This window comes from Chrysoperla carnea, chromosome 2, assembly GCF_905475395.1.
Source record: "Chrysoperla carnea chromosome 2, inChrCarn1.1, whole genome shotgun sequence".
Taxonomy (NCBI): Eukaryota; Metazoa; Arthropoda; class Insecta; order Neuroptera; family Chrysopidae; genus Chrysoperla; species Chrysoperla carnea.
In genome coordinates this window covers 67,531,219-67,553,132 of record NC_058338.1, presented here as the reverse complement: position 1 = coordinate 67,553,132, position 21,914 = coordinate 67,531,219, and the positions used below count along the sequence as shown (strand labels likewise).

At 29.5% G+C, this 21,914-nt stretch overlaps 1 protein-coding gene across 1 annotated transcript in view; it reads right to left on the bottom strand.

Moving 5' to 3' along the window:
- Positions 1–21,914, bottom strand: part of LOC123292458 (cubilin-like) — a 321,907-nt gene that overhangs the window by 2,507 nt on the left and 297,486 nt on the right. Inside the window, exons 6-14 of the mRNA XM_044873126.1 lie at positions 11,680–11,706; positions 5,428–5,660; positions 4,972–5,179; positions 4,694–4,902; positions 3,250–3,478; positions 2,976–3,172; positions 2,104–2,332; positions 1,482–2,009; positions 1,221–1,405 (exon numbers count right to left, since the gene is read on the bottom strand). Of these exons, the coding sequence (XP_044729061.1) occupies positions 1,221–1,405; positions 1,482–2,009; positions 2,104–2,332; positions 2,976–3,172; positions 3,250–3,478; positions 4,694–4,902; positions 4,972–5,179; positions 5,428–5,660; positions 11,680–11,706 (2,045 nt within the window). The remainder of the gene's footprint in view (positions 1–1,220; positions 1,406–1,481; positions 2,010–2,103; positions 2,333–2,975; positions 3,173–3,249; positions 3,479–4,693; positions 4,903–4,971; positions 5,180–5,427; positions 5,661–11,679; positions 11,707–21,914) is intronic.

Here is a 21,914-nt window from a genome sequence, read left to right as displayed (position 1 = left end):
TTATTTAAAATCAGAAACATTTCAGAAAGAGGAAATAATCTGGAGGGGAAAAATTCAATGTCCCGACTGATATACCGACGCCCAGTCTAAATTGCTAATGATAGAATTTTGAAATTTCGAGAGGATATTCTTTTTATACTGCTGGTGTAAAAATTTAAGGAAGGATTTTTCGAAATTCTTCCCCAAAGGAGTGAAATAGGGGATGCAAGTTTGTATGAATATATACAAACATTTTTGAGTTCACTGCTTAATCGATTTAAAAAATTATTTTATTTATAGAATGCTACATTATCAGCAAGTAACATGGCTATATTTTCTATTCAAAATAATTAGGGATTCGCACTAAAGATAAAAATCAAGTAATTAGTGAACAAAAGTGAAGGTAAGAGAATTGAAGGCTATAACGTGGATAACTGCTGGTTATTTATATTGTTTAAACAATATTTGTGAAACAAAAAATTTATTTTAACTTCACAAAAATAAAAATGGATTTTAACTTTTGGTGCTGAATCCTAACTTTTTTGAAAATAAAATACAACCCATGTTAATCGATGATAATGTAGCAATCATTCTATAGGTTAAAAATTTTTTAAACTCCTTTTTTAAAAGACACTTACAGAATAAAATCAATGTCCTCTCGAAATTTCAAACTCCTATCATTAGCGATCTAGGCTAGGCGTTGATATACCAGTCGGGACATTGCCTTTTCCCTCCTCCATATAATTTCTCCCGCCTGAAAGGAATATTATTTCGAACAATATATTGAGGACTCCATAAGAATGGCTATTTTATGTAGTCCTTGATGTGACTCTTATAATCAACTTGAGAGCTACAGTAGGCGAGGCAACTAATTCATTCTGTTTTGAGTCGACAATAAACTTTTATTTTATGAGGCTATGATCACATATTAATACCGGCTTACCTAGTATTATTAAAGAAATGAAAATGTATACTCGGGTATTCAAATAATTGGTAAAGAACCAATTTCACTTTTTTTTTTTAATTTTTATTCTACTTTCTACAAATGCATGCAATAATAATCGAATTTTTGTATAGAAATAATTCTTTTATAATAAGAAAATTTTAATTCCTCCTACAATTTATAATATATCTTTTAAATTTATTTGGAAATTTTGATTGACATAAAAAATAATTTGCTTTTAAATAGCAAGAATATTTTTATAATTAGTATTGCAAATTTAATAATATTTGAAACTTACATCCTTCTTCATCGGAGTTGTCATCATGACCGCAATTATTAACTCGATCACATTTTAAACTGTTCGCGATACAGTAACCAGATTGATGACATTGGAATTGTTCTCCGCAAGATGGACCACTAGTAACTTCTGTCCAAACAGCGCGCCAACCTTGAGCTCCTACTGATTTATCAGCAGTGATAAATCTAGATTTAAAAAAAACAAAAAAATTTAAAATCATTGCTTGTATTTTTGTATTAAAATATTTTTTAAGCTACTTACGCCAGCTTTAACATATTTGTATCTGTCAAATATTGCCATTTATCTGTTACGCCTTTTTCGCCACATAGTTCAATCGGAAGACCTTCCATGTATATTCGCATAACTGCCGCCGAACAACCTCGGGACACAGGTTCTCCTTCTACAGCGAATCTTTCGAAATTGAGTAATATTCGTTTTCTTGGGCGAACATGTACGTACCAGTTACATGATTTTGATGACATTCCTTTACTAGGTCCATCATAATTCGATGGGAAATTGGGACTTGATATTATACCGGCATCCATGTTACTTACATTCCCACCGCAATCGCCGAATATGGATTTGGCTGTTTCAAAGTTATATCGCGCTTTGAAACCACTGTATACACCTTCGGCGTCTGCATGCAAAATGACTTTTAATCCAATGGCACCAACATTTGATTCAACTGGTCCGGGTGCAGTCATACCACAATATCGGCCTAACAGTTTTTCCATGCCATCACGATATATGTTATAAATTTCTAACCAATCTTCTTGACACACAGTATCACTAGAATTTAGAAAACATTATTTAGATTTTTTAAATTAGAACTTTTTTTTTTTTTTTTTTTTTTTTTTTAAATTAGAAAATAATTTTAACTCACCCGTAACTACCAACTGTTGAATTTGCACTATCCGCCCTTACTTTGAAGTTATCAAAAACTAATATAACTTGTTCATTGGGCGTTGCTAGGAACGTGTACGTACAATTTGTGGCACTAGGGTAGTTGGACGGGTAACGGGGACTATTAAATTCACCTCGTTTCCTGCTGGTACTTCGATACGTAAACGTACAAGTTCCGTCCGGTGCAGCGGTACCCGGTATTCGATATTCTGTCATATAAAAAAAATTTATTTAGAAATTATACATTTTCTTTCACTGTAAAGAGTACGAACGCCAGGGTAATTTTGGATGAAAGGCTTGATTTTTTGTATATGAAGGACTAAGTCTCAATCAATTCTGAAAATTTGGGTCAAGGGGGGGGGGTTTCTGGATTATTTAAACAAATAAATGACTTCAAAGTGAGCATATTTAACATTAGTAGTATTATATTATTATATGTTTTCATAGATTTGTCCAAAACTCGTCGGTGGGAATTAAAAAAAAAAAAACAAACTATTTAAATTAAAACCTAAATAAATTATTGAAAACAAAAAAACCCGTTGTGTCCAATTAATTAAGGTTATAAGCACAGTAGTAGGGATACAAATTAAAAAAATATATTTTTTCAATTTTGATGGCCAATTATGTTATAACTTGACAATATAAGACGAAAAGTAAGAATACAATTTTTCGATGGCTGGAGTAACTTTCAAAATATTGAAAATTGAAAATTTTGTTTAATTATTTAGCTTTCGATATTTCGAAAACCAATGCAGTTTTCGAAAAATTGTAATCTTATTTTTCGCATACATTCATGAAGTTATAAATTCATCATCACCTTGGCGCTCGTACTACCTTAAAGAAAATTCGTACCTGTTTCGAATGTGTATTTTGCTTTAAATCCACGTCCTTGATTTTCTCCACTGCTAAATACAAGAACTAATCGAGGACCATCTGATACGAATACTGTAGGTTCAAGGACTTCCCCACATGCTTCCGTGTCAAATTTATCATATGAATCGGTTGCCTCTTGTCCTTTCAAATATATTTTTAAATAACCATCCGTGCAGCTGAAAAATAAACGCGGTTTATGATTTAGCTCATTCTATAATTTCAAGTTAGAAATAAAAATAAATGTGATACTTACTCTCCCTTCTCTCCTTTTGGTATGGCAAATTTTAGAAATTCTAAACGAACTCGTTCTAAGTGCTGTGCATCTTGCATTCCATACACAAAATAACGACATACTGTTTTTTGAATATATGGGTAAGGATAATTTGGACTAACAACAAATCCGGAACTTTCGCCCTTTGAAAGGATCTTTTGATCACATTCACTCCCTTTTATATGTTCACCTTCGTTTTTCATTATAAAATCTGCAAAAATTAGAAATTATTTAGTTAATCATATTAAAGAATTAATAAGAGTGGTGTCGAAGCTGGATTACTAGTGCTTAATTTTATTACTCTTGTGTATAGACTACAAGCCCATGGTAAAATTTTTCGGGTGAAGCGACCCACCAGGAATCACGTTGAAAAAAACTCTCCTATTAAAAGTAGGTTTAAGCACCATGGCATCAGTTTTGCACGGTACAGGTGAGTACAGGTGAGAATATGAATGTCACGCCCCTTGGTGTCTCACCCCTACACCATCAAATATGTACGGGGTTGCTGAATACTTACTCTGCATAAATATTCGAAGCGAATTACATAAATGCCGCACAGAAAAAAAAACACATAGTGCTTCAGAAATTAACTAGAGATCAAAATTTTTTTTTAACTTTCGGTACCGATGTTACCGGATTTATTTCTGTACGGAATTTATGTAATTCGCTTCGAATACTGATGCAGAGTTAGTATCCAGCAATGCCAGACAAATTTGCTAGTGCAGGAGTGAGACACCAATGGGGTGTGATATTCATATTTTCACATGTATCGCGCAAAACTGACGCCATGGTGTTTAAACTTACTTTTGTATATTGAAGCGTCTTTTTCAGTAGGATTCCTGATAGGTCATTTCACCCGAAAAATATTAACATAGGCTTGTAATCTAGCAACTTTATTGAAGGTAATACTTTTCTTGGAGATAAGAAGTTTCCCTTATTGACACGAAGCTTCTCATTAAGATTTCTATCAATAAAATTCTGGTTCTCAAGTTCTGTTTGAAGTAGGTTAGTGCAGTGTTAATCGATAGGGATCAATCAAAAGCCTCGCAATATCTTTGAACTCCTGAGAAGTTCAATAGTTTGGTCGTAACTATCTAAGTATGTAAAATCTTCATGATTAAGGTGAGCTTGTCGCACCCCCTCTTCGATTTGAAACATTACGTAGTATTTTGGTTAGATCATCACAGGAGTTTGCGTTCGAGATTGCTCCGATATCTGTAAGGCAGTTGATTCACTTTTATTCATTCTAGAATGACTCGAACAAAGCCAAAACAGAGTAAAAATTTCCATTTTGGAGAAGAAGATGCATTTCTTGCTTCTAGGTTCATAAGAGATAGATATTTCTACAGACTCTGTCTAACATGCGACCAAAATTATGCGTCTGATGTCAGTGTTAAAGTGAAATTTTTTCGAGATGAAAACTTACCTAATTTTACAAATGATTCTGAAAATTCAAAAATTCCTTTAAAACCGCGATTTTGCGTATTAGCAGTACGAGGAATGGTAGTAAAGGTAACCAACAAAGAAGATTCGCTAGAATAAAGCACCAAATTTCGCTGTTGTCCACAATATGTTCCAATTACGGCAGAACTATTATCCAAGCCGTCGTATATTTTAACGTAGTCAAAAGGACAACTGTAAATGGAAATTAATAAGATTATATAATATTCAACTAAACAATAAATGAATACAATAAATACATACTGTGGACCACCAAAGAATAAATCAAAATCTCGAAATTCAAGACGTATTCGTTGTCCTGGCTCCCCAATAAATTGATAATTACAAGTTAAATCTTTAGGATATACACCAGGGTAAGTGGGACTTTGTAAAAATCCTTGACGACGTCCCGGTCCTGATATAGTAAAACTGCAAGGCGTACCAATTACAGGTGTGCCAACTTCGTAAATAGCTGAAACAGATTCCAATCAACTTTAAATATTGCAAGTCCTTAACTAATTACTTTTTGTATTAGTATAAGATTGTCTTGTTAATTAAGGAAGTTTTAATCGTCAGTTCGAAAAACGGCACAGGCTTCTTCGTGCTAGAATTTTGTAAGGAATTCATAGCATCTGTTTGGTTCGGTGATGTAAGGCCACCCTGTATATTGGAAATATAAGATTGTTTTGTTTAAATATAAAATATTTTGTATTAACTTACAATCGTTTATAAAAGAATATCGGCCAGAAAATAAATCTGGTGTAGTCGCATTTTTATCAGTGGTGAAGGCAAGGGCAATGACTCTTCGCAATGATACACGTCTACGTGGTGGAATTGGGCCGCAATATCGACCACCCCACGGCGAATCTATCAACTGCTGACCTCCACTACCCGGTGGTCCTCCTGAACCCCCACCAACTTCTGCATATACATCCATGAATTCGTGCATACACCTATACATTATATAAAATAAAAATTACTCCAACAATTTAATTTTTTATATATATTGTTCGTTTATTCCAAAATAGTCTAGTCGACAAGTTTAAATTGGTGAAATATAGCAATAATGGTCGTAAAATGACGTGTGATAGCTTGTTGGATTCAGAATGAATTCTAGAAAAATGTTTCTGAAGCTTTTTTCAGCACATAAAAAAAAGTGCAAAAGTTATAAACAATTAAAGATGAAAGAATAGGTATTTGGTTTTTCGCCAATATTTCATAAAATATGATTATTTAAGTTATTAAAAATAAGGATTCTTAAAGATAAGAAGATATCCAATAAAAACTTCTACTAACGAAAGTTTATTTCCATCATATATAATTTAAATTATCGCTGAAAATAGGTCTTTTGCGTCAAGGCTTGCGATATAGGTTTTTAGATTGTTGTAATATGGTAAAAAACGAGTATGTCACACAAAATAATTTTTTTAAAGTACCTACTAAATATTAATGTAAAAATTCCAAAAAATTATGGTGTATTCTGAATACTTTAAAGAATTTATTATTGTTGGAAATAATTGGCGTAAAATTTGTTGGCTTCGTGGAGCCCTTCTTATAGATATACTTAACAAGATCACGTCAAAAAAGTTTTAATACTTTGTTTATAATAATTTATTTTAAGTTAACAAAAAATGCATCAAGCATTTAAAAAAATTATTATAATCAAAGTATAAAAATTTTTTGACGTGAACTTATTAAGTATGTATATAAAAAGAGCTGAACGAAGCCAAAAAATTTTAGGCTTTTTTAACATTTTTTTAAATTTACAATTAAGACGAAAATTCGAGAAAGTTTTGTTAATTTACAATTGTCTGATTTGTTGAAAAATTTACTTTAAGATTTTCCAACGGTAATAAATATTTTAATGTGCTTAGCATACATCATAACCTTTTCAAATTTTTAAATTAATTTATAAAATACCATAAAAAAATTATTTAGCTTGAGACACAAAAAAACGTATCTTCTCCTTAAGATTCTTTTTTCTTTCTTTTTTTTAATTTCTTAAATATTAATATTTTATGAAATATTGTCGAAAAACGAAATTGCCTTTTTTTAATCTTTAATTATTTATAACTTGTTCAATTTTTTATGATGTGAAAAGCGCTTTTGGCACATTTTTCTAGACATCATTCCGAGTTCAACAACTTTCACAAGTATTTTTACGACTATTTCTATATTTCACTAATTTGAACGTGTTGACTAGACTAAAGAACAGATTTTGGAGTATCAAAATTCTTGTTTTATTTTTAAAAAAATCTCCTTTATGGATAAAAACTATATGTGCTAAATACTAGATGCAAAGTTGTAATACTACTTATAAAAATTGCTAATATTAAGAATTCGAATTGTGTACTCAAGCTCCTAATAAAATTACCACTAGTGAATTAAGGCATGCAATTTTTTATTAAGGATTATGCAAATTTGTATGAATAAAATTTTCTATAAGTAAATATAATCACTAAAAATTTCACATTTCATTTTAATTTTTAGTTGGGTTGTATTAAAAAAAAAAAATTATTTATCTAACTCGTAAATTTTCAAAAATGATTCTATTATTCAAAAAACCTTCAGTGTGTTCTGAAATTCAAATTCAGTAGCTGGATTAATTAGAAATATTGTCAATTGATTAGCTAATCAGAAGCGTTATCACGCTAATACACTGTGCCCGTAAATTTTTTATCCATTATATATTTTTGACTTTAAAATAATGGAGGGGTTTTGTGATTTTAATATTTTCTCTTGAAATTTATATCCAGAGACTATTTTTGACATACAAAAATATTAAAAAGGTAACTTTCAGTAAAACTAGCTTCAAATTTGAACTTCTTAAGGGCAAAACAATATTTTGCTAACTTTCTCAGAAACTTCCGAGGACTTCAAATATAAATTCCAAGAGTAAATCGAATATCATTGCACCTCCACCACCTTAACATTAAAAAAATATATTGGAATGATAATTTATTTAGCAAAAAAGGTGGAATCTTATTTTATTGAAATTCAAAATTTGTTAAATATTTTCACAGAAGGATTTTTGAAAGTTTACGAATAAATTTTTAATGATATGCTTTTATTGCTCTGTATCTAAAATTAATGAGAAAAGAAGTTGTGAATTTTGTAAGCAATGTGTTTTATGGATTGAGTTTTCTAAAAAAAAATAGGTTTTTGTGCATTTTTGAAAGTGTGTATTTTAATTTGAAAATATTGGGTGCAGTTTTAATTTAGTTTTGAAAACTTTGTTTTTATTATGTTTCAACCTTATTGTGAAAGAACTCATTATGCAAGAAAAAAATGTTTTTGTGTTGCAATTAAATTTCTTAAAATGTACACACAAAAAAAAAATAAAATAAAATAAAAAATAAATAAACCTAAACGAAAATTACTGGACTATGAGCCTATAATGAAGCGATACATCCTCGTCTCTTTTTATCAGACTTCTTGAGAATTGATAAGCGCAAATTTTTCGATGTCGAATTTGTAGAAATCGAGTTTTTCGATTTTCGTATAATAGCTATTTTTTTGACTGATGAACATATATGTTAAAAGAATTATTGACAATAGTATATATATGTGAGAAAAAATGGCAGAAAACATGCAACCGTCGAAAACGTTGCAAAATGGGGCGCAATTGTCAAATTATCAGTAAAATCTGACAATAATTTTTTTTACTGTATTTTTATTAAGAAACGTGATTGTTACGTATACAGATATTTTTTAAGTAAAAAAATCCTTTTAAACTGTATTGAAATGAAAATTTGACTGATAAGTCTAATTTGACTGCTTGTAAAAGAATTATTAAAAAAAGCTTTTATGTTTAGATGATGGGATTATGACAATCAGTTTCCTTTATGTACATTTTATGGTGCTTAAGTAAAAAAATCTACCAGAAAATATTAAATATAATAAATATTGTGATTTTAAAAATATGTATATTTGAAAAGGTTTGAATTATAAGAAAATAGGTAAATAATCGATTAATTCTCAAGAAGAAATTTTTTTTTTGAAATTTATTCGTTATTGTGTTTGTGGCTGATAAAAAAAGACTAGTTTCAAATGATTTTTAATTAATTAAAATAAAAATAAAAAATTCTATAAATCAATGAAAATTAAATAAAATAATTAAAATATTAATAATATTTATAATTAAAACAACATTGTGTAAATAGTAAGTAAGCATTTTTTGTAAATTAAAAACTTGAAATCATAGACTTATAACGATTAAACACGAAAAACTTCAATTTTCCCTTTTACTACCCTATACTACTTAAAAAGAATTTAAGAAAATGAAATAATTTGTATTGTTAATTGTAAATTGTATGTTCAAGTAAATTAAATTAGTTTAATAAATGTGTGTTCGCCTATGCGCCGTATTCTAGTGGGCGAGTTTTGAAGTTATTAATCACATGCTTCAGCATTGCCACAAGGGATTTGAATCATTTTCTACCCTTTTTAATCTTCCCGTGCTTTAATATTATTTTTATAAACCCTTTCCCATCTTAAACGCAATGCTATAGGATATTTATCACTTCATTGTGACTGAATGAAAGACAAGAAAAACGTGATAGGTAAAAGAAACATATGGCTTAATGGTTTCCAATATAATTTACTTAAGTTAGATACTTAAATACTTTTCTATGCCTTTTCAAAATAACATATTTTTGTGCCTCATCCTTTCTTTGTTGTTTAGTGATGATTTAAACACCGTGTTCTGTTATTGACTGCAGAAACCCGGCTTACCAAAATAAGCTAATTAAGACAACAAAAAAAACTCCTAGTCCTAATTTAGTCCCGAATAAGTATTTTTCTAATGTTCATATGTTAATGAAGTATTTTGTGTACTTTTTAAAAATCGAATTCGAAAGTACAAGTCTATGATTTTTCATTGAATAAGTAATTAGTGTTGAATACAAAAAATAAATGATAATAAAAACTAATTAATTAAAACTGGAAATAATTGATATTTGGTGTAAACATAATAAATATTAATACTAATATTTTATCTAGTCAAAATAATAAACCCACAACTTTGGGAAATTCGCATGGACCTGAAAATTGAGACAACTTTGTAGTATATTATTACAAATAAATCATCATTTAAGCTAACAATTTTCAATAATTGGCCAAAATTTCTATGATCAAAAAAGGGTCAATGATTTCAAAAAAAGATAAAGTCGTAAATGTACAAGATACCAATCTTGTACAAGATACCAATTTCTCCATAATTATCACTTTTCCACATGATTCTTATGTAGAAAGTTCAGCCAATTAAAACGAATTTAATTGAACGTTTTACTAATCTCGAAGGTACACAAAAAATTCGTCGAGTGGAAACTTACTGATTCTCAGTTTATTGAATTATGTAATATCTTATGAATTCCTCAATATCCGTGAATGATCGTGAGTCGAGTATAAGGACTATTTTGAAGGAAATTGTATAATGCACAAATTTTGAAAATGACATATTCAAGATAGCATTTACCGTTTAAGAGCTGTATGAAAAACTCATTTTTTAAATTTCAGTTCCTGAATTTGTGGTAGAACTGGGATAAGACTTTTCACTTGTTCATCCGCTCAATTTAAACATTTGAACGTTTAATTGATTAAAAAAATGTCATAAATAAAATCTAAAAAGTTCTCATCGATCCAAGATGTGGAAAAAAATTTACGCGGAGTCAAAGGTCACAAAAACAGGTTTTTCGCGATTTTCAGGGAATTTTTAATGCAGTAAAGAAATGATAATGAGTCATAACAGCCTCCTTTACGCCAAAATTATTCACTGCAAAGCTGGCGTCGATTTGATTGTCCCTACTCTCTACCATGACTACGGACCCAACGGATATATGTAAGTAAAAATTGTATATATGTAACTTACACTGACCAATAGAAATGTATTATACCATGTATATATGAAATATACATAGTATATTAAGTTTAGTCCCAAGTTTGTAACGCTTAAAAATATTGATGCTAGGAAAAAAATTTTGTCATAGGTATTCATAAAATCACCTAATTAGTCCATTTACGGTTGTCCGTCCGTCCGTCTGTGGACACGAGAACTCAAAAACGAAAAAAGATATCGAGCTGAAATTTTTAGTACTCAGGACGTAAAAAGTGAGGACAAGTTCGTAAATGAGCATCAAAGGTCAATTGGGTCTTGGGTCCGTAGGACCCATCTTGTAAACTGTTAGAGATAGAACAAAAGTTTAAATGTAAAAAATGTTCCTTATCAAAAAAAAACTTTTGTTTGAAACATTTTTTCGTAAACATCACTGTTTACCCGTGAGGGCGCCAATTAGGCGGAAATTTTATAATATGTACTATACTTGATTATCAGTTATGTATGTGTCACATGTTTGTATGTGTTATGTGATAAAGAAATCAACACTGACTATGCATGGTATTTCAACAATTAACTTAATCAATTGTTTGTTTTCTCTTGTTTTTACTTGTATTAAAGCTTCAGTGATGTACGTGGCGTACTTATACATATTATGACAATTGCAACTCTTCCAACTTTTTGAATTGTTATATTTCAGACACGGTGGCTCTTAGGAAAAAAAGTATTCAGACATTTTTATATTTAATTATCTGATCTACAATTTCCGTCTGAACTTAGTTTTTGTGACCTTTGACCACGCGTAATTTTTTTCGCACGTCTCGGAAGGATGAGGACTTTTTAGATTTCATTTATGATGGTGTTTTGAACAATCCTACCAAATTTCAACCGGGTGCAAATTTTTGTACCTTCACTGACATTTTTTTATTTAATATGACCGGATAAGTAATGTGATTAAGGTTTGTTTTTATTTCAATCTCGATGCGAATTTTTTCTTTAAACCATTTTTATTTTTATTTTGACTGGATAAAGTATAAATAAATAAAAAAAACTGTATGTGTGAGCAATTCAAAACCATTATTAATAAACAAAATATCTGTTTTAAATAATTATTAGTATAGTGTGTCAACATTACTCACGCTGGGAGTTCTCCCACTGCCGCTCCACTATAAATTAGCAGCAATACACAGTAATAATTGAATTTAAGAGAGTCAAATTTTTATATTGGTTTTAAAATTATAGAAAATGATGATTTATGATTTGTTCATATCCAAGAAACTAGATAATTTTGATTTTGATATAGAAATTATTTCGAATATTTTTTTTTTCAAAAATCTCATATTTTCTTGGGTATAAACATAAACTAAGAATTTATCATAAAATTTTGAGCCTGTCAGATCATAGTTTATGTTCTGACATACCTGGTGCCTAGGGTAAATGGTATGCCCGTCGTCTCCTGGAGTATTCGGGAAATTCGTTATATAATCCGTCCCAACTCGTTAATCGCAGGTTTTCGGCCCAAACTCGTTATTGGGGAATTTTCGAGGTACCTGATACCCATGGTATCCGATTCTGTCGTGATATTCGTGTTCAGCAACCCCAAAAACTACCGAGTAAGGAGTTTAAACCGATTACGAAGTAAATTACCTGAAAAATCACGGAGATGACGAGGATAATGTTTACCCTGGGCATCAGGTACCTCAGAGATAAATTTTGACGCGATATTCGTGTTTAACGATCCCAAAAACCGCCGAGTAACAAGATTGGAATCATTACTATTAACCGAATTGTGAATTTAGTAGGTATATTAACAGTTAATTTAAATTGCAATTATTAATGCAAATAAATTAATTATGTCGCAAAATTTCCAGACGCATTCGATTCGTTAGAGCAATTGTAGTCCACGATGTAACTACAATGACAAAATGAGTGTGATCGGTGGCGTGCTCAAAATATTATGTCGAGTGCCATTAATGGAACGCGTCCCATTGGTTCACCTTCCCTGCCCTAGAGCTTAATACGCTCAAAATTTAATATTATTAATACGCATTAAAAAATATTCCTGTTAATATATACATATATGCTCAAAATTTTAAGATGAATTCTTAGTCTATTATTTTTATTGATTCAAAATAAAAAACGATGAATAAAATTGTTTAAAAAAAATTAATGCGTTTTATTAGAATGTGAATTCTTTTTTTGCATATCAATGCTCTATTAATATATACATACAAATCTATATATATAAATATTTACATACGGGATTTGTGTTTGATAATTGGGCATTGTAGGTACTGATTTAAGTAAAAGTACACATTTCTTAATTCCCTAGGAGTATCGTGTTTTTCAACAGTGATGCATTATACTCGTTTAATAATAATGCCCAATAATCCGTTACACATACGGTAATATATACAAGGAACATGTACATTTACATACAAAACATTCATACATTACATTACATATAAAATTACACATTCATACACGAGAGGGGATTGGTTTGGTTGAAGTGAAACTGCCATTAAATTATGGGTGGTTGATTATATGACCTTTATATGTAGTGTTTAATTACTTTCAAAAACATTCGTCGAAGTTTTCACATGGTATTAATTATAGGGTAAAATACGATTCATTCGAATAATGAAAAGATAATCATTATTTTCATTAACAAATAACAGCATATAATATTATGAACAGTATAGGATGATTTTCTTGTTAAAGATATTATGTTTTTGAAAATTATATTGCAAGGATTTTAATCTTTTTATGAAGGGTTTGTTTGTATAATAAAAGTATAAAAATACGAATCTATAACTGCAGCTGATGTGTGCGTTTCTATAGGCAGGCATGGGCGAGTTATTTTAAGACGAAGTCGCCATTGTTATAACTTTATTGTGTGCCATAAACTTTATTGTGTGTCTCTTTATCGAAGCCCGCATTGCTCATAGAGGTAGAAGCGAGATGGGTATACGATTCTTCTACCTATCTCAGTTTCTCTTATAGTAATGAGATAGGTAGAAAAAAAATGTTGTCTCTCTGTCTTACTCGTATTTTTCGTTGTTACTGTCTTACTCATATTTAATTTCATTTTATATATTACAATCTGTAGAGCTCAATTTCATTGATTGAAAGCGAAAAGTTTTTTATATGGACTCAGAGTATCATATTGATTACGAATTCGGAAACTCGTAAACAAAAGTGATACATTTTTTTGTATGTATAACACAAAAGTGATACATGGAGAGGTAATAGGGAATATTCGTGTATTTTTTTTATATTTTTAATTCATTGTTTACACCGTTATAACATAATAAAAAACATAAAAACTGTTTAAAAATGCGTTAATTAAGTGTAAAAAATATTGAAAATACAGAATAATTTGTAGATGTTTAAACGCAGTCTTTTGGCGCTCTCTGTTGATGACGTATTAATATGTGACGTGTCAATTGGTGACAGTTCAATGTATAATTTACACATTAAAAAAATGAATTTACAGAACAGAATTTACACTCGTTATTAAGTTATCTAATAAAAAGTCGTAGAATAATAAAACTCAATGTAATACCATACAAAATATAAGTAATTAATATCATACAGTATGTCAACAAATATGACAAGCCACATACTATGACGTCATATCCGTTTTAAAATTTGAATTTCCGTTTTAGAAGTTTCAATTTCTCTCACTGAATTTGTACTTTTATTAATTAATTTTAAGTAATTAAAAAGATATTAATTACTTAAATAATGGTTTAGTTTAAATGTCCAGCCAATAAAGTTACGAAAAAAAAATCAACTTCTTATATTGTTATATTAAATTTTTTTATTCTATATTTTATTACAAGAAAATAAATTTTTGATAAAAAGGTATACAATTTAGTAAAAAAATATATTTGAGTACCTCTCAATGGTAGACTGATAATTTTCTATTGTATAACATTGACGTAAGATGTAAGAATATTGTTTCACATTCACTGTTTTCACGATATCTTACCAATGATATTATCAAGATTTTGGGCCATTTTATTTTTTGCTTTTAAACGCACCTACAATATTTACCATTCTGAAAGCATCCATTAATATCCCAACTTCAAGACAGACAAATCTTACTTAACTACACATATTGTGATGTCGATTTATCGACCGACCGATCATTGTTATACTGAAAACGTACAGCATCAGACGATGGAAAAGAAAAATCATGATTTTAAGCCAGGATGTGGGCTACTTAGTTGGACATAAATACTATTAATGGATAAATTTAAATGTCGATTGAGTGAAGTATAAATATAAACAAATAAGTATACATACAAAAATTTACAAATATAAATTTTTTTTATAGAAAAATGTATTTTTATCATATTTCGCAAATATTTCGATATTTAGTATTTCGACAGCGGTTCCAGATAGCCTCACGGCTAATCCTTCCGCCATTACAATCGTGACCCCCCAATTTGTTAGGGTTTCATGATAAAAATAAGATGTGAAATCTATTTTTATCGGAAATACCAACTAACGGTAGAGTACAAGCATGAACGCCATTCATTTTCAGGGCTAGTTGCTTCAGCAGGTGAGTTGTTACACTATCCTTAACCGATTCTTACTTCCATGGCCACCGTCTTGCTGTCTTAAGCAACCAACACCTTTCATGGTATTTTTTGGTACATTTGAAAATATAATTAATTTTATTTCAAACTTGATTAATTTTTGGTTTTTATACAAAAGATAAAAGAAAGAGAAAAGTTTATTCGTCTAAATATAATAGCAAATAATCAGCCTTTAAAAAAATATAAAACTTGAGCCCTAGTAGATATATGTGGAAATCTGTAATTAAATGCGCTTTTGCAAAAAATTTTATTGGTGGTTCGCGGGAGGAAATTTTGAAAAAAGTATACAGAAATGGTTTTGAAGCCGGTGCAAATTTTTCCTTACAATAATTACATATCTTCAGTAGGTCGAAATATTCAGCCAGAAGTTTTTGGAAATTTTAAATCTGTTTAAAACCACTCTTTAAAATTTTTTTTGCGTCTGAGAGTTAACTTAAGTTATACTGATTAAAATTTTATTTCTTTTCAGAATAAATTATACACCCGGTATGTGTTCCCGAACATGTATTGCAATTTTTCCATGCATGGAATAAAATTCAGCAATAGTTATGAATGTAAACAAATCGTTAGATATTATGACGAGGAAAGCGGTATTCAACCATGATACAGAATGATCATTATTTTGATTTTTCAGTTCGCTTCTTTCCTACTGAAAAATTTCAATATTTCCAAAAACTTCGATACTAAAAGAAGTTTTAGAAAATTAAATATTGAACTTTCGTTTGTTCTCTTTTAGAGCTAGTTTAAAATATGGTGGAAGTGCCAATAAATATATACTACATAACAAGAATTCATATGTTGTATTATTTAATTGCGTTTCCACCACTAATCTATTAAACTGCAAGTATGAGTAATATTTTCGATTATCGTACATATGAAACTATGTATGTGGGAAATTTGTTTGCTGTTGGGAGTTAAGGTCTAGGTTACCTAGGAAACTAAAACTTTTTAAATCGATTTTGGTTGCCATGAATTTTGAAAATGGTAAAATCTTGTGTGTCAATTTGTATTTTTTGTCAAAATTTTATGTTTTATCATTAAAAAAAATTGAGTTGTAAAAGTTATCAGAAGTTAAAAAAAACAGAGATAATTTAAAGTAAGTATAATGCAATTTTTATGTAATGTCATATTAAATATCTTAACCAAACGTAATGTATTCACATATTGGGTTGGCTACTAAATCAGAAATATGTCTTTTTTAATATTGATACTACAATTATTTCATAGTTTCATTTTTTAAAAACTAAAGGAAGCTATAAAATTAAATTCTTTAAAGAATGCAACAAGTTTTTGACTTCTAAAATTAATACCTTAAAGTAAAATATTTTGTAAATAAAAAAAAGAAAGCGCTAAATTTATAATGTATCAAGGAACGAAAGGAATATAGTTATTACCGGGTGTCCTACTACACCTCTCGATCTTTTTACTGTGCCATTCTATATAAAAACCCTTTTCTTTTTGTTATACTCTAATATTTTGTACTACAATTTTTATACCATGCATATATATAATATGCAAGGTATACTAAGTTTAGTATTTATTGCACGAACAAAATTTTGGTATAGGTGTTCATAAAATCACCTAATTAGTTTATTTCCTCAAAAACGAAAAAACATATCAAGCTGAAATTTTTTATTTACAGCGTACTCAGGGCGTAAAAATGAGGTCGAGTTCGTAAATGAACAACATAGGTCAATTGAGTCTTGGATCCGTAGGACCCATCTTGTAAACCGTTAGAGATAGAACAAAAGTTTAATTGTAAAAAATGTTCCTCATAAAAAAATATACAACTTTTGTTTGAAATTTTTTTTCGTAAACATCACTGTTTACCCGTGAGAGCTCAAATTATGCGCAAATTGTATAGTATGTATTATATGGGAATATCAGTTATATATGCGTGACATATATGTATGTGTAATATGATAGAGTAATCAACACTGTCTATACATGGTATTTCAATAATTAACTCAGTCAATTATTTGTTTTCACTTGTTTTGTTTGAATTGTTTGTAAAATATTTCATAATAAATGTTTAGCGTATAACGTACGTTTGTAGTTTTCATTATTTGCATCAAATTTAATATATTCATTCTATTCAATTTAATATACACAATTTTCATTATAAAAAGTTTCGTTTCGAGGTAAGCAGGTAGATATTGTTGTACCTAAAACCTTAAAGTTGTAAACATATAATTTACACGGTTGAAATTAATGTTTATAATATTTTTTTTTTGTTTTAAAGTAACGGGAAAAAAGTTTTTATTATGTATGCGTATAAGCGAAAAATGAATTAAATAGAAATTGTTGGGCCAGTAAACAGCTTCGTGTGGTTAGTAGTTTCTCTATACAGGTTTACTGGGCCTACACATACAAATTACTCGAAAAACCAAGTTATCGTGAGTAATTTTTATAGCAAAAGTTTCAAGTTACATTTTTTCGGATATCGAATAAATTTTAACATTTAATTTAAAATTTTACTTTCCATATTTGAAATTAGCAGAATTACAATTTCTATCAACATTCATAGCAGAGCTAAAATTTGACAGCCAGCTACCTGGTTTGTAGAATTATTATGGAGATTAGAAAAACGAGTTAGGGATTAAACGAGCTACTTTATAAGAAACCTAGCTGACTTTCAAAAGAGAGGGGATCGGACTAAATATTTATTATCAATTCAGGTGAAGAATTCTCACTGGGCGGATAGAAAAGTTGGTTTAAAAAAATCTATACTAGTATGCAAGATATGAACGATTAAAATTTCTAATTCAACAAAGAGGAAGATATCCACTAGTGACGTCATACGTGGGTATAGTCATAGGAGATTACATATAAAACTTTGTTTTGCAAAAAAGAGATGGGTAACCTTTGAATACAATCTTTGATTGCTTATAACATTCACTTTCCAATTTTGTGATGATATCAAGTCTAGTTTTACATTTTTATGGGTAATGTGACCAATTCGACATCAAGAATATCCCCTTTTGAGCTTTGATAAACTTGATTAAGGAGAGACATGGATTTAGGCTGTTATTCGTAAGAATTCATGAGTTTCTCTGAAGTTCTTCATAGCCTACTTGATTTGTTCTAAATAATTGATGAAACTCCTTTTTTTTTGTAGCGTTCTTAACAAGTGAAATATTAATCGAAGTATCAATTTTAACGGATTTTATTTCTATTGATTCAAAAATTCAAAAATAGAAAGATGATTCTTTTAATTTTACATCGATTAGACTAATATGTAATAATTTTTTGGAAATGTGTTGGTATTACGCAGGGAAGTAAACCAATTATTCATAATATCAACTTGAGTAATTGCGTGTAAATTGCTGACCTCGGTATGGAGCCCTAAAATTAAAATTTATTTAAAAAAGCGTGGATTTAAGAGTATTTTAGCATATTTATATAAGGTTAAAATAAAAACTTTTAAAATTTATAAAAATTCTCAACACTTATAAATAAAATTATGAACTTCATTATAATCCAACTATGCATGCCATATTAAATATAAAATATATTTCAATAATATAAGACCATACAAGGTTTTATTTCGTTTGAGCTCCATTGTAAACATTTTGTGCAAGAGCATGGAGCTTTAAAGGTATAGAAATATTAATGTAAAAAATGTGTATTTCAATTTAAATATGCTATTTTTTAAGTAAAATTATATACGTAACAATAGAATTCTATGTATATTAGATGCATGAGGATGTAATATGGTGCTTTTACATAAATATAGGCCACATTTAAAATAAAAATTTTAATAGATACTTTATAGTTGGGTAAATCTACCGCTTTTTGATATTTAATTCGGAAAATTCGAAAAAAAATAGGTTTTAGAAATAGATTTTTTTTTTTAAATAGGCTAATTTTTTTGAATAGGTTTCCTTCGTTCTAAAAAGCAGGGGACAATTTATCTCTACATTGTTTTCTTAGGTGACATTTTCTTAAATATTTCTACTCCTAACGATAGAATTGAGGCGAATTAAAAAATTGCTTGCTATAGAACCCTGAACGTAGCATAAGAACCTCAAAATCTCAAGAAAACCGCAGTAACCTCAAATATTTATAGCCTCAATTTTGAGAAAAACGTGATTTTCTGAAAAATTTAAACAGCCCGTACACTTCAGGGCAAATCATTGGATTTTTACTTCTTTTTTTTTTTTTTTTTAAATTGCATTACAAAACAAAAATGCAAAAAACTCGAAAAATCCAGATTTGAAAAATTTTGCAAATTGATTATCAAAATTCGGTAGGTTTGCTCAACTATTATGTAAAAAATTACCTACCAAAGAAGGGTTTTTGACCTTTATTTTCATAAAAAATAAAATAAAGTTCGAAAACTAAAATTCCGGCGACCTCAAAATCATTCATTAAAAAGTATGAAATCAGAAAATGTTATCATCTGAAATAGTTATGATAAGCAAAATCGCCATTACAGTCAGGGGACCGTTATACAGCCGTTTAAGATTACAATGTTTTCCACAGGATGGTCCCTCGACTGTTATGATGATTTTACTCATTCCAGCAATTTCAGACGAAAATATTCTCTTGTTTCATACTTTTTAGAGTATGATTTTGCAGTCGTCGTGGTTTTAGCTTTTGAACTTAATTTTATTTAAATTATTTTGGGAATATGATTAGGGTAGCGGTTTCGATTCCTGCAGTCCCAACAAAATTAATTTAATTAATAGTTGTGACGAACTGGTGTAGTTCATGGTATATGAATGAAGCGGGTGCACGCAGCCTCTGAAATTGAGAAGCTGATAAATGAAATTATCAGCGGAAAGGTGGTAAAACACATATATGGTATCACAATGGGCTTTAGCTTTAAGTGTGTCCTTCGTGGACGGCCAATATAACCTAACCTAACCTATGAAACGAAGATAAGCAATTATTGAATTTTGAAAACTAAACATATTGCTTAAATATTATTCAAGCAATATGGGGGCTCTCGTCGAATTATGGAAATATCAATATTTTTTTATAGGTCTTGAAATTAAACTAATCGATTCTAGGTATTTTAGGAAATGTGGAATGTGTTTCATGCATTGTATTGATATAATATCTACTTTCATGCAAATCGAAGTAATGGAAAAAATAAAATATAAAATAATTCTATTGGATAAATAATATCACAAATCTTAAAAGGATAAAATTGGAAATTCAATGGATATTTTAGTGAAAAAAACCTATGTAATATTTAGAGGTTTTAAAAATGTGGGTGCAAAAATATTCCCATCAAAACATCAATTTGTAAAATCAAATCTTTAGTAGTCATAGAATTGATAAGTACTTCGAACGAATGTAATTGAAGGCTGAATTTCAGACCCCTTTTGTAAAAATGTTAAAGTTTTTTAAGAATAATTTTTATTAGGTAATTAGTTTTCTTTGGGTCAAATTGTTAATTAAAAGGCCACACACAACACTCAAACTCATTCAGAATATTCAATAACCTACACGTATCTTAGAAAAGTTTCAAATTGAAGAGGAACAATTACATAAAGATTTGAAAACACTTTTTAGAGTTTAATTTTGAGGTAATAATTGGAAACTTTTAAGGTAATAATTGGAAACTTTTCTAATTGAAGAGTATAGGTACATCAAAAAATAAATAAAAAACATATATGTTACGGTTATTCACATATTGTCTAAATTTTATTGCAGTTAGCCCTAACCAGCCTTATTTTATAGTATTAGAATTTTATTTTGTAAAAATTTTGATTTATTAGGCAATAACTGAATTTTAAATGTAAATAATATAAAATTATTCCATGATCAATTTCAGTTGAATATGGATATGTTTTTTTTAAGTCAGAAGTTATAGTTTGATTTATATTCTTTTTCGACCTTGAATAGAAAAATTGAAAATTTGAGGTTCACCGATATATGTAAAATTCTAAAATTATAGTTTTTTATTTTAATATATACTAATTTTGAAGTGTTTGATGTAACTATCAATTATTAGGCGTTGAACTAAATATAACGTTTGAAATGTTTTTGGTCACTTTTCGAGTAGTCAGAATAAAATTATAAATCAACGCACTTATAAAATCATTTTGTTAGTTCATCTATATCAGTTTAAAACAAATAACATATAGTTCGCAGTCTGTTGTCACTTTGTCAAGGTTGTCAAGGATAGTAGAATAATATAATCTGCGGACTAATAGCATCTATGGCTTAGAAAAACCACCCCGAAATCCTAGGATGTCTACGGACAACACGATCGGAAGCACTTGAGATTGTTCGTTTCATCAGGTGCATTAGGTGCGACTCTCAGGCTAAATCTGGTCTCACTCAGGACTAACAAATTACGGTCATACTCGTATCTTACTTCCAAAATACGACTACTATGTTCTCCCAACTTTGGGAACAAGTTCTCACTAAAGAGACTCATCAGACGGGAATGGGATGAGAACTTGGTTGATCCAAAGTGGTATTTTATTCCGACGGGTCTAAGTCAGAGAAGACTGTAGTCGCTTCCAAACAGAAATGATTGCTATTAACGATGTATAGACAGGATAGAACTCAAAACTTTAACGTGCAGCGACGTTACTATCAAGACCTACAGCAAAGATGTACTAAAATCATTAAGTTCGGTCTACCTAACCTCAAAGGTAACACGGAACAAATCAATGTAAATCATTTATATATGGATAACAGGTCACAGGGACCTCCAAGAGAATTTTGAAGACGTCCAGAAATTTTGAATTGTAAGAAATGGCACAAGGGTGTCGAACTGAGAGCTACTCTTGAATGAGGAAATCCCA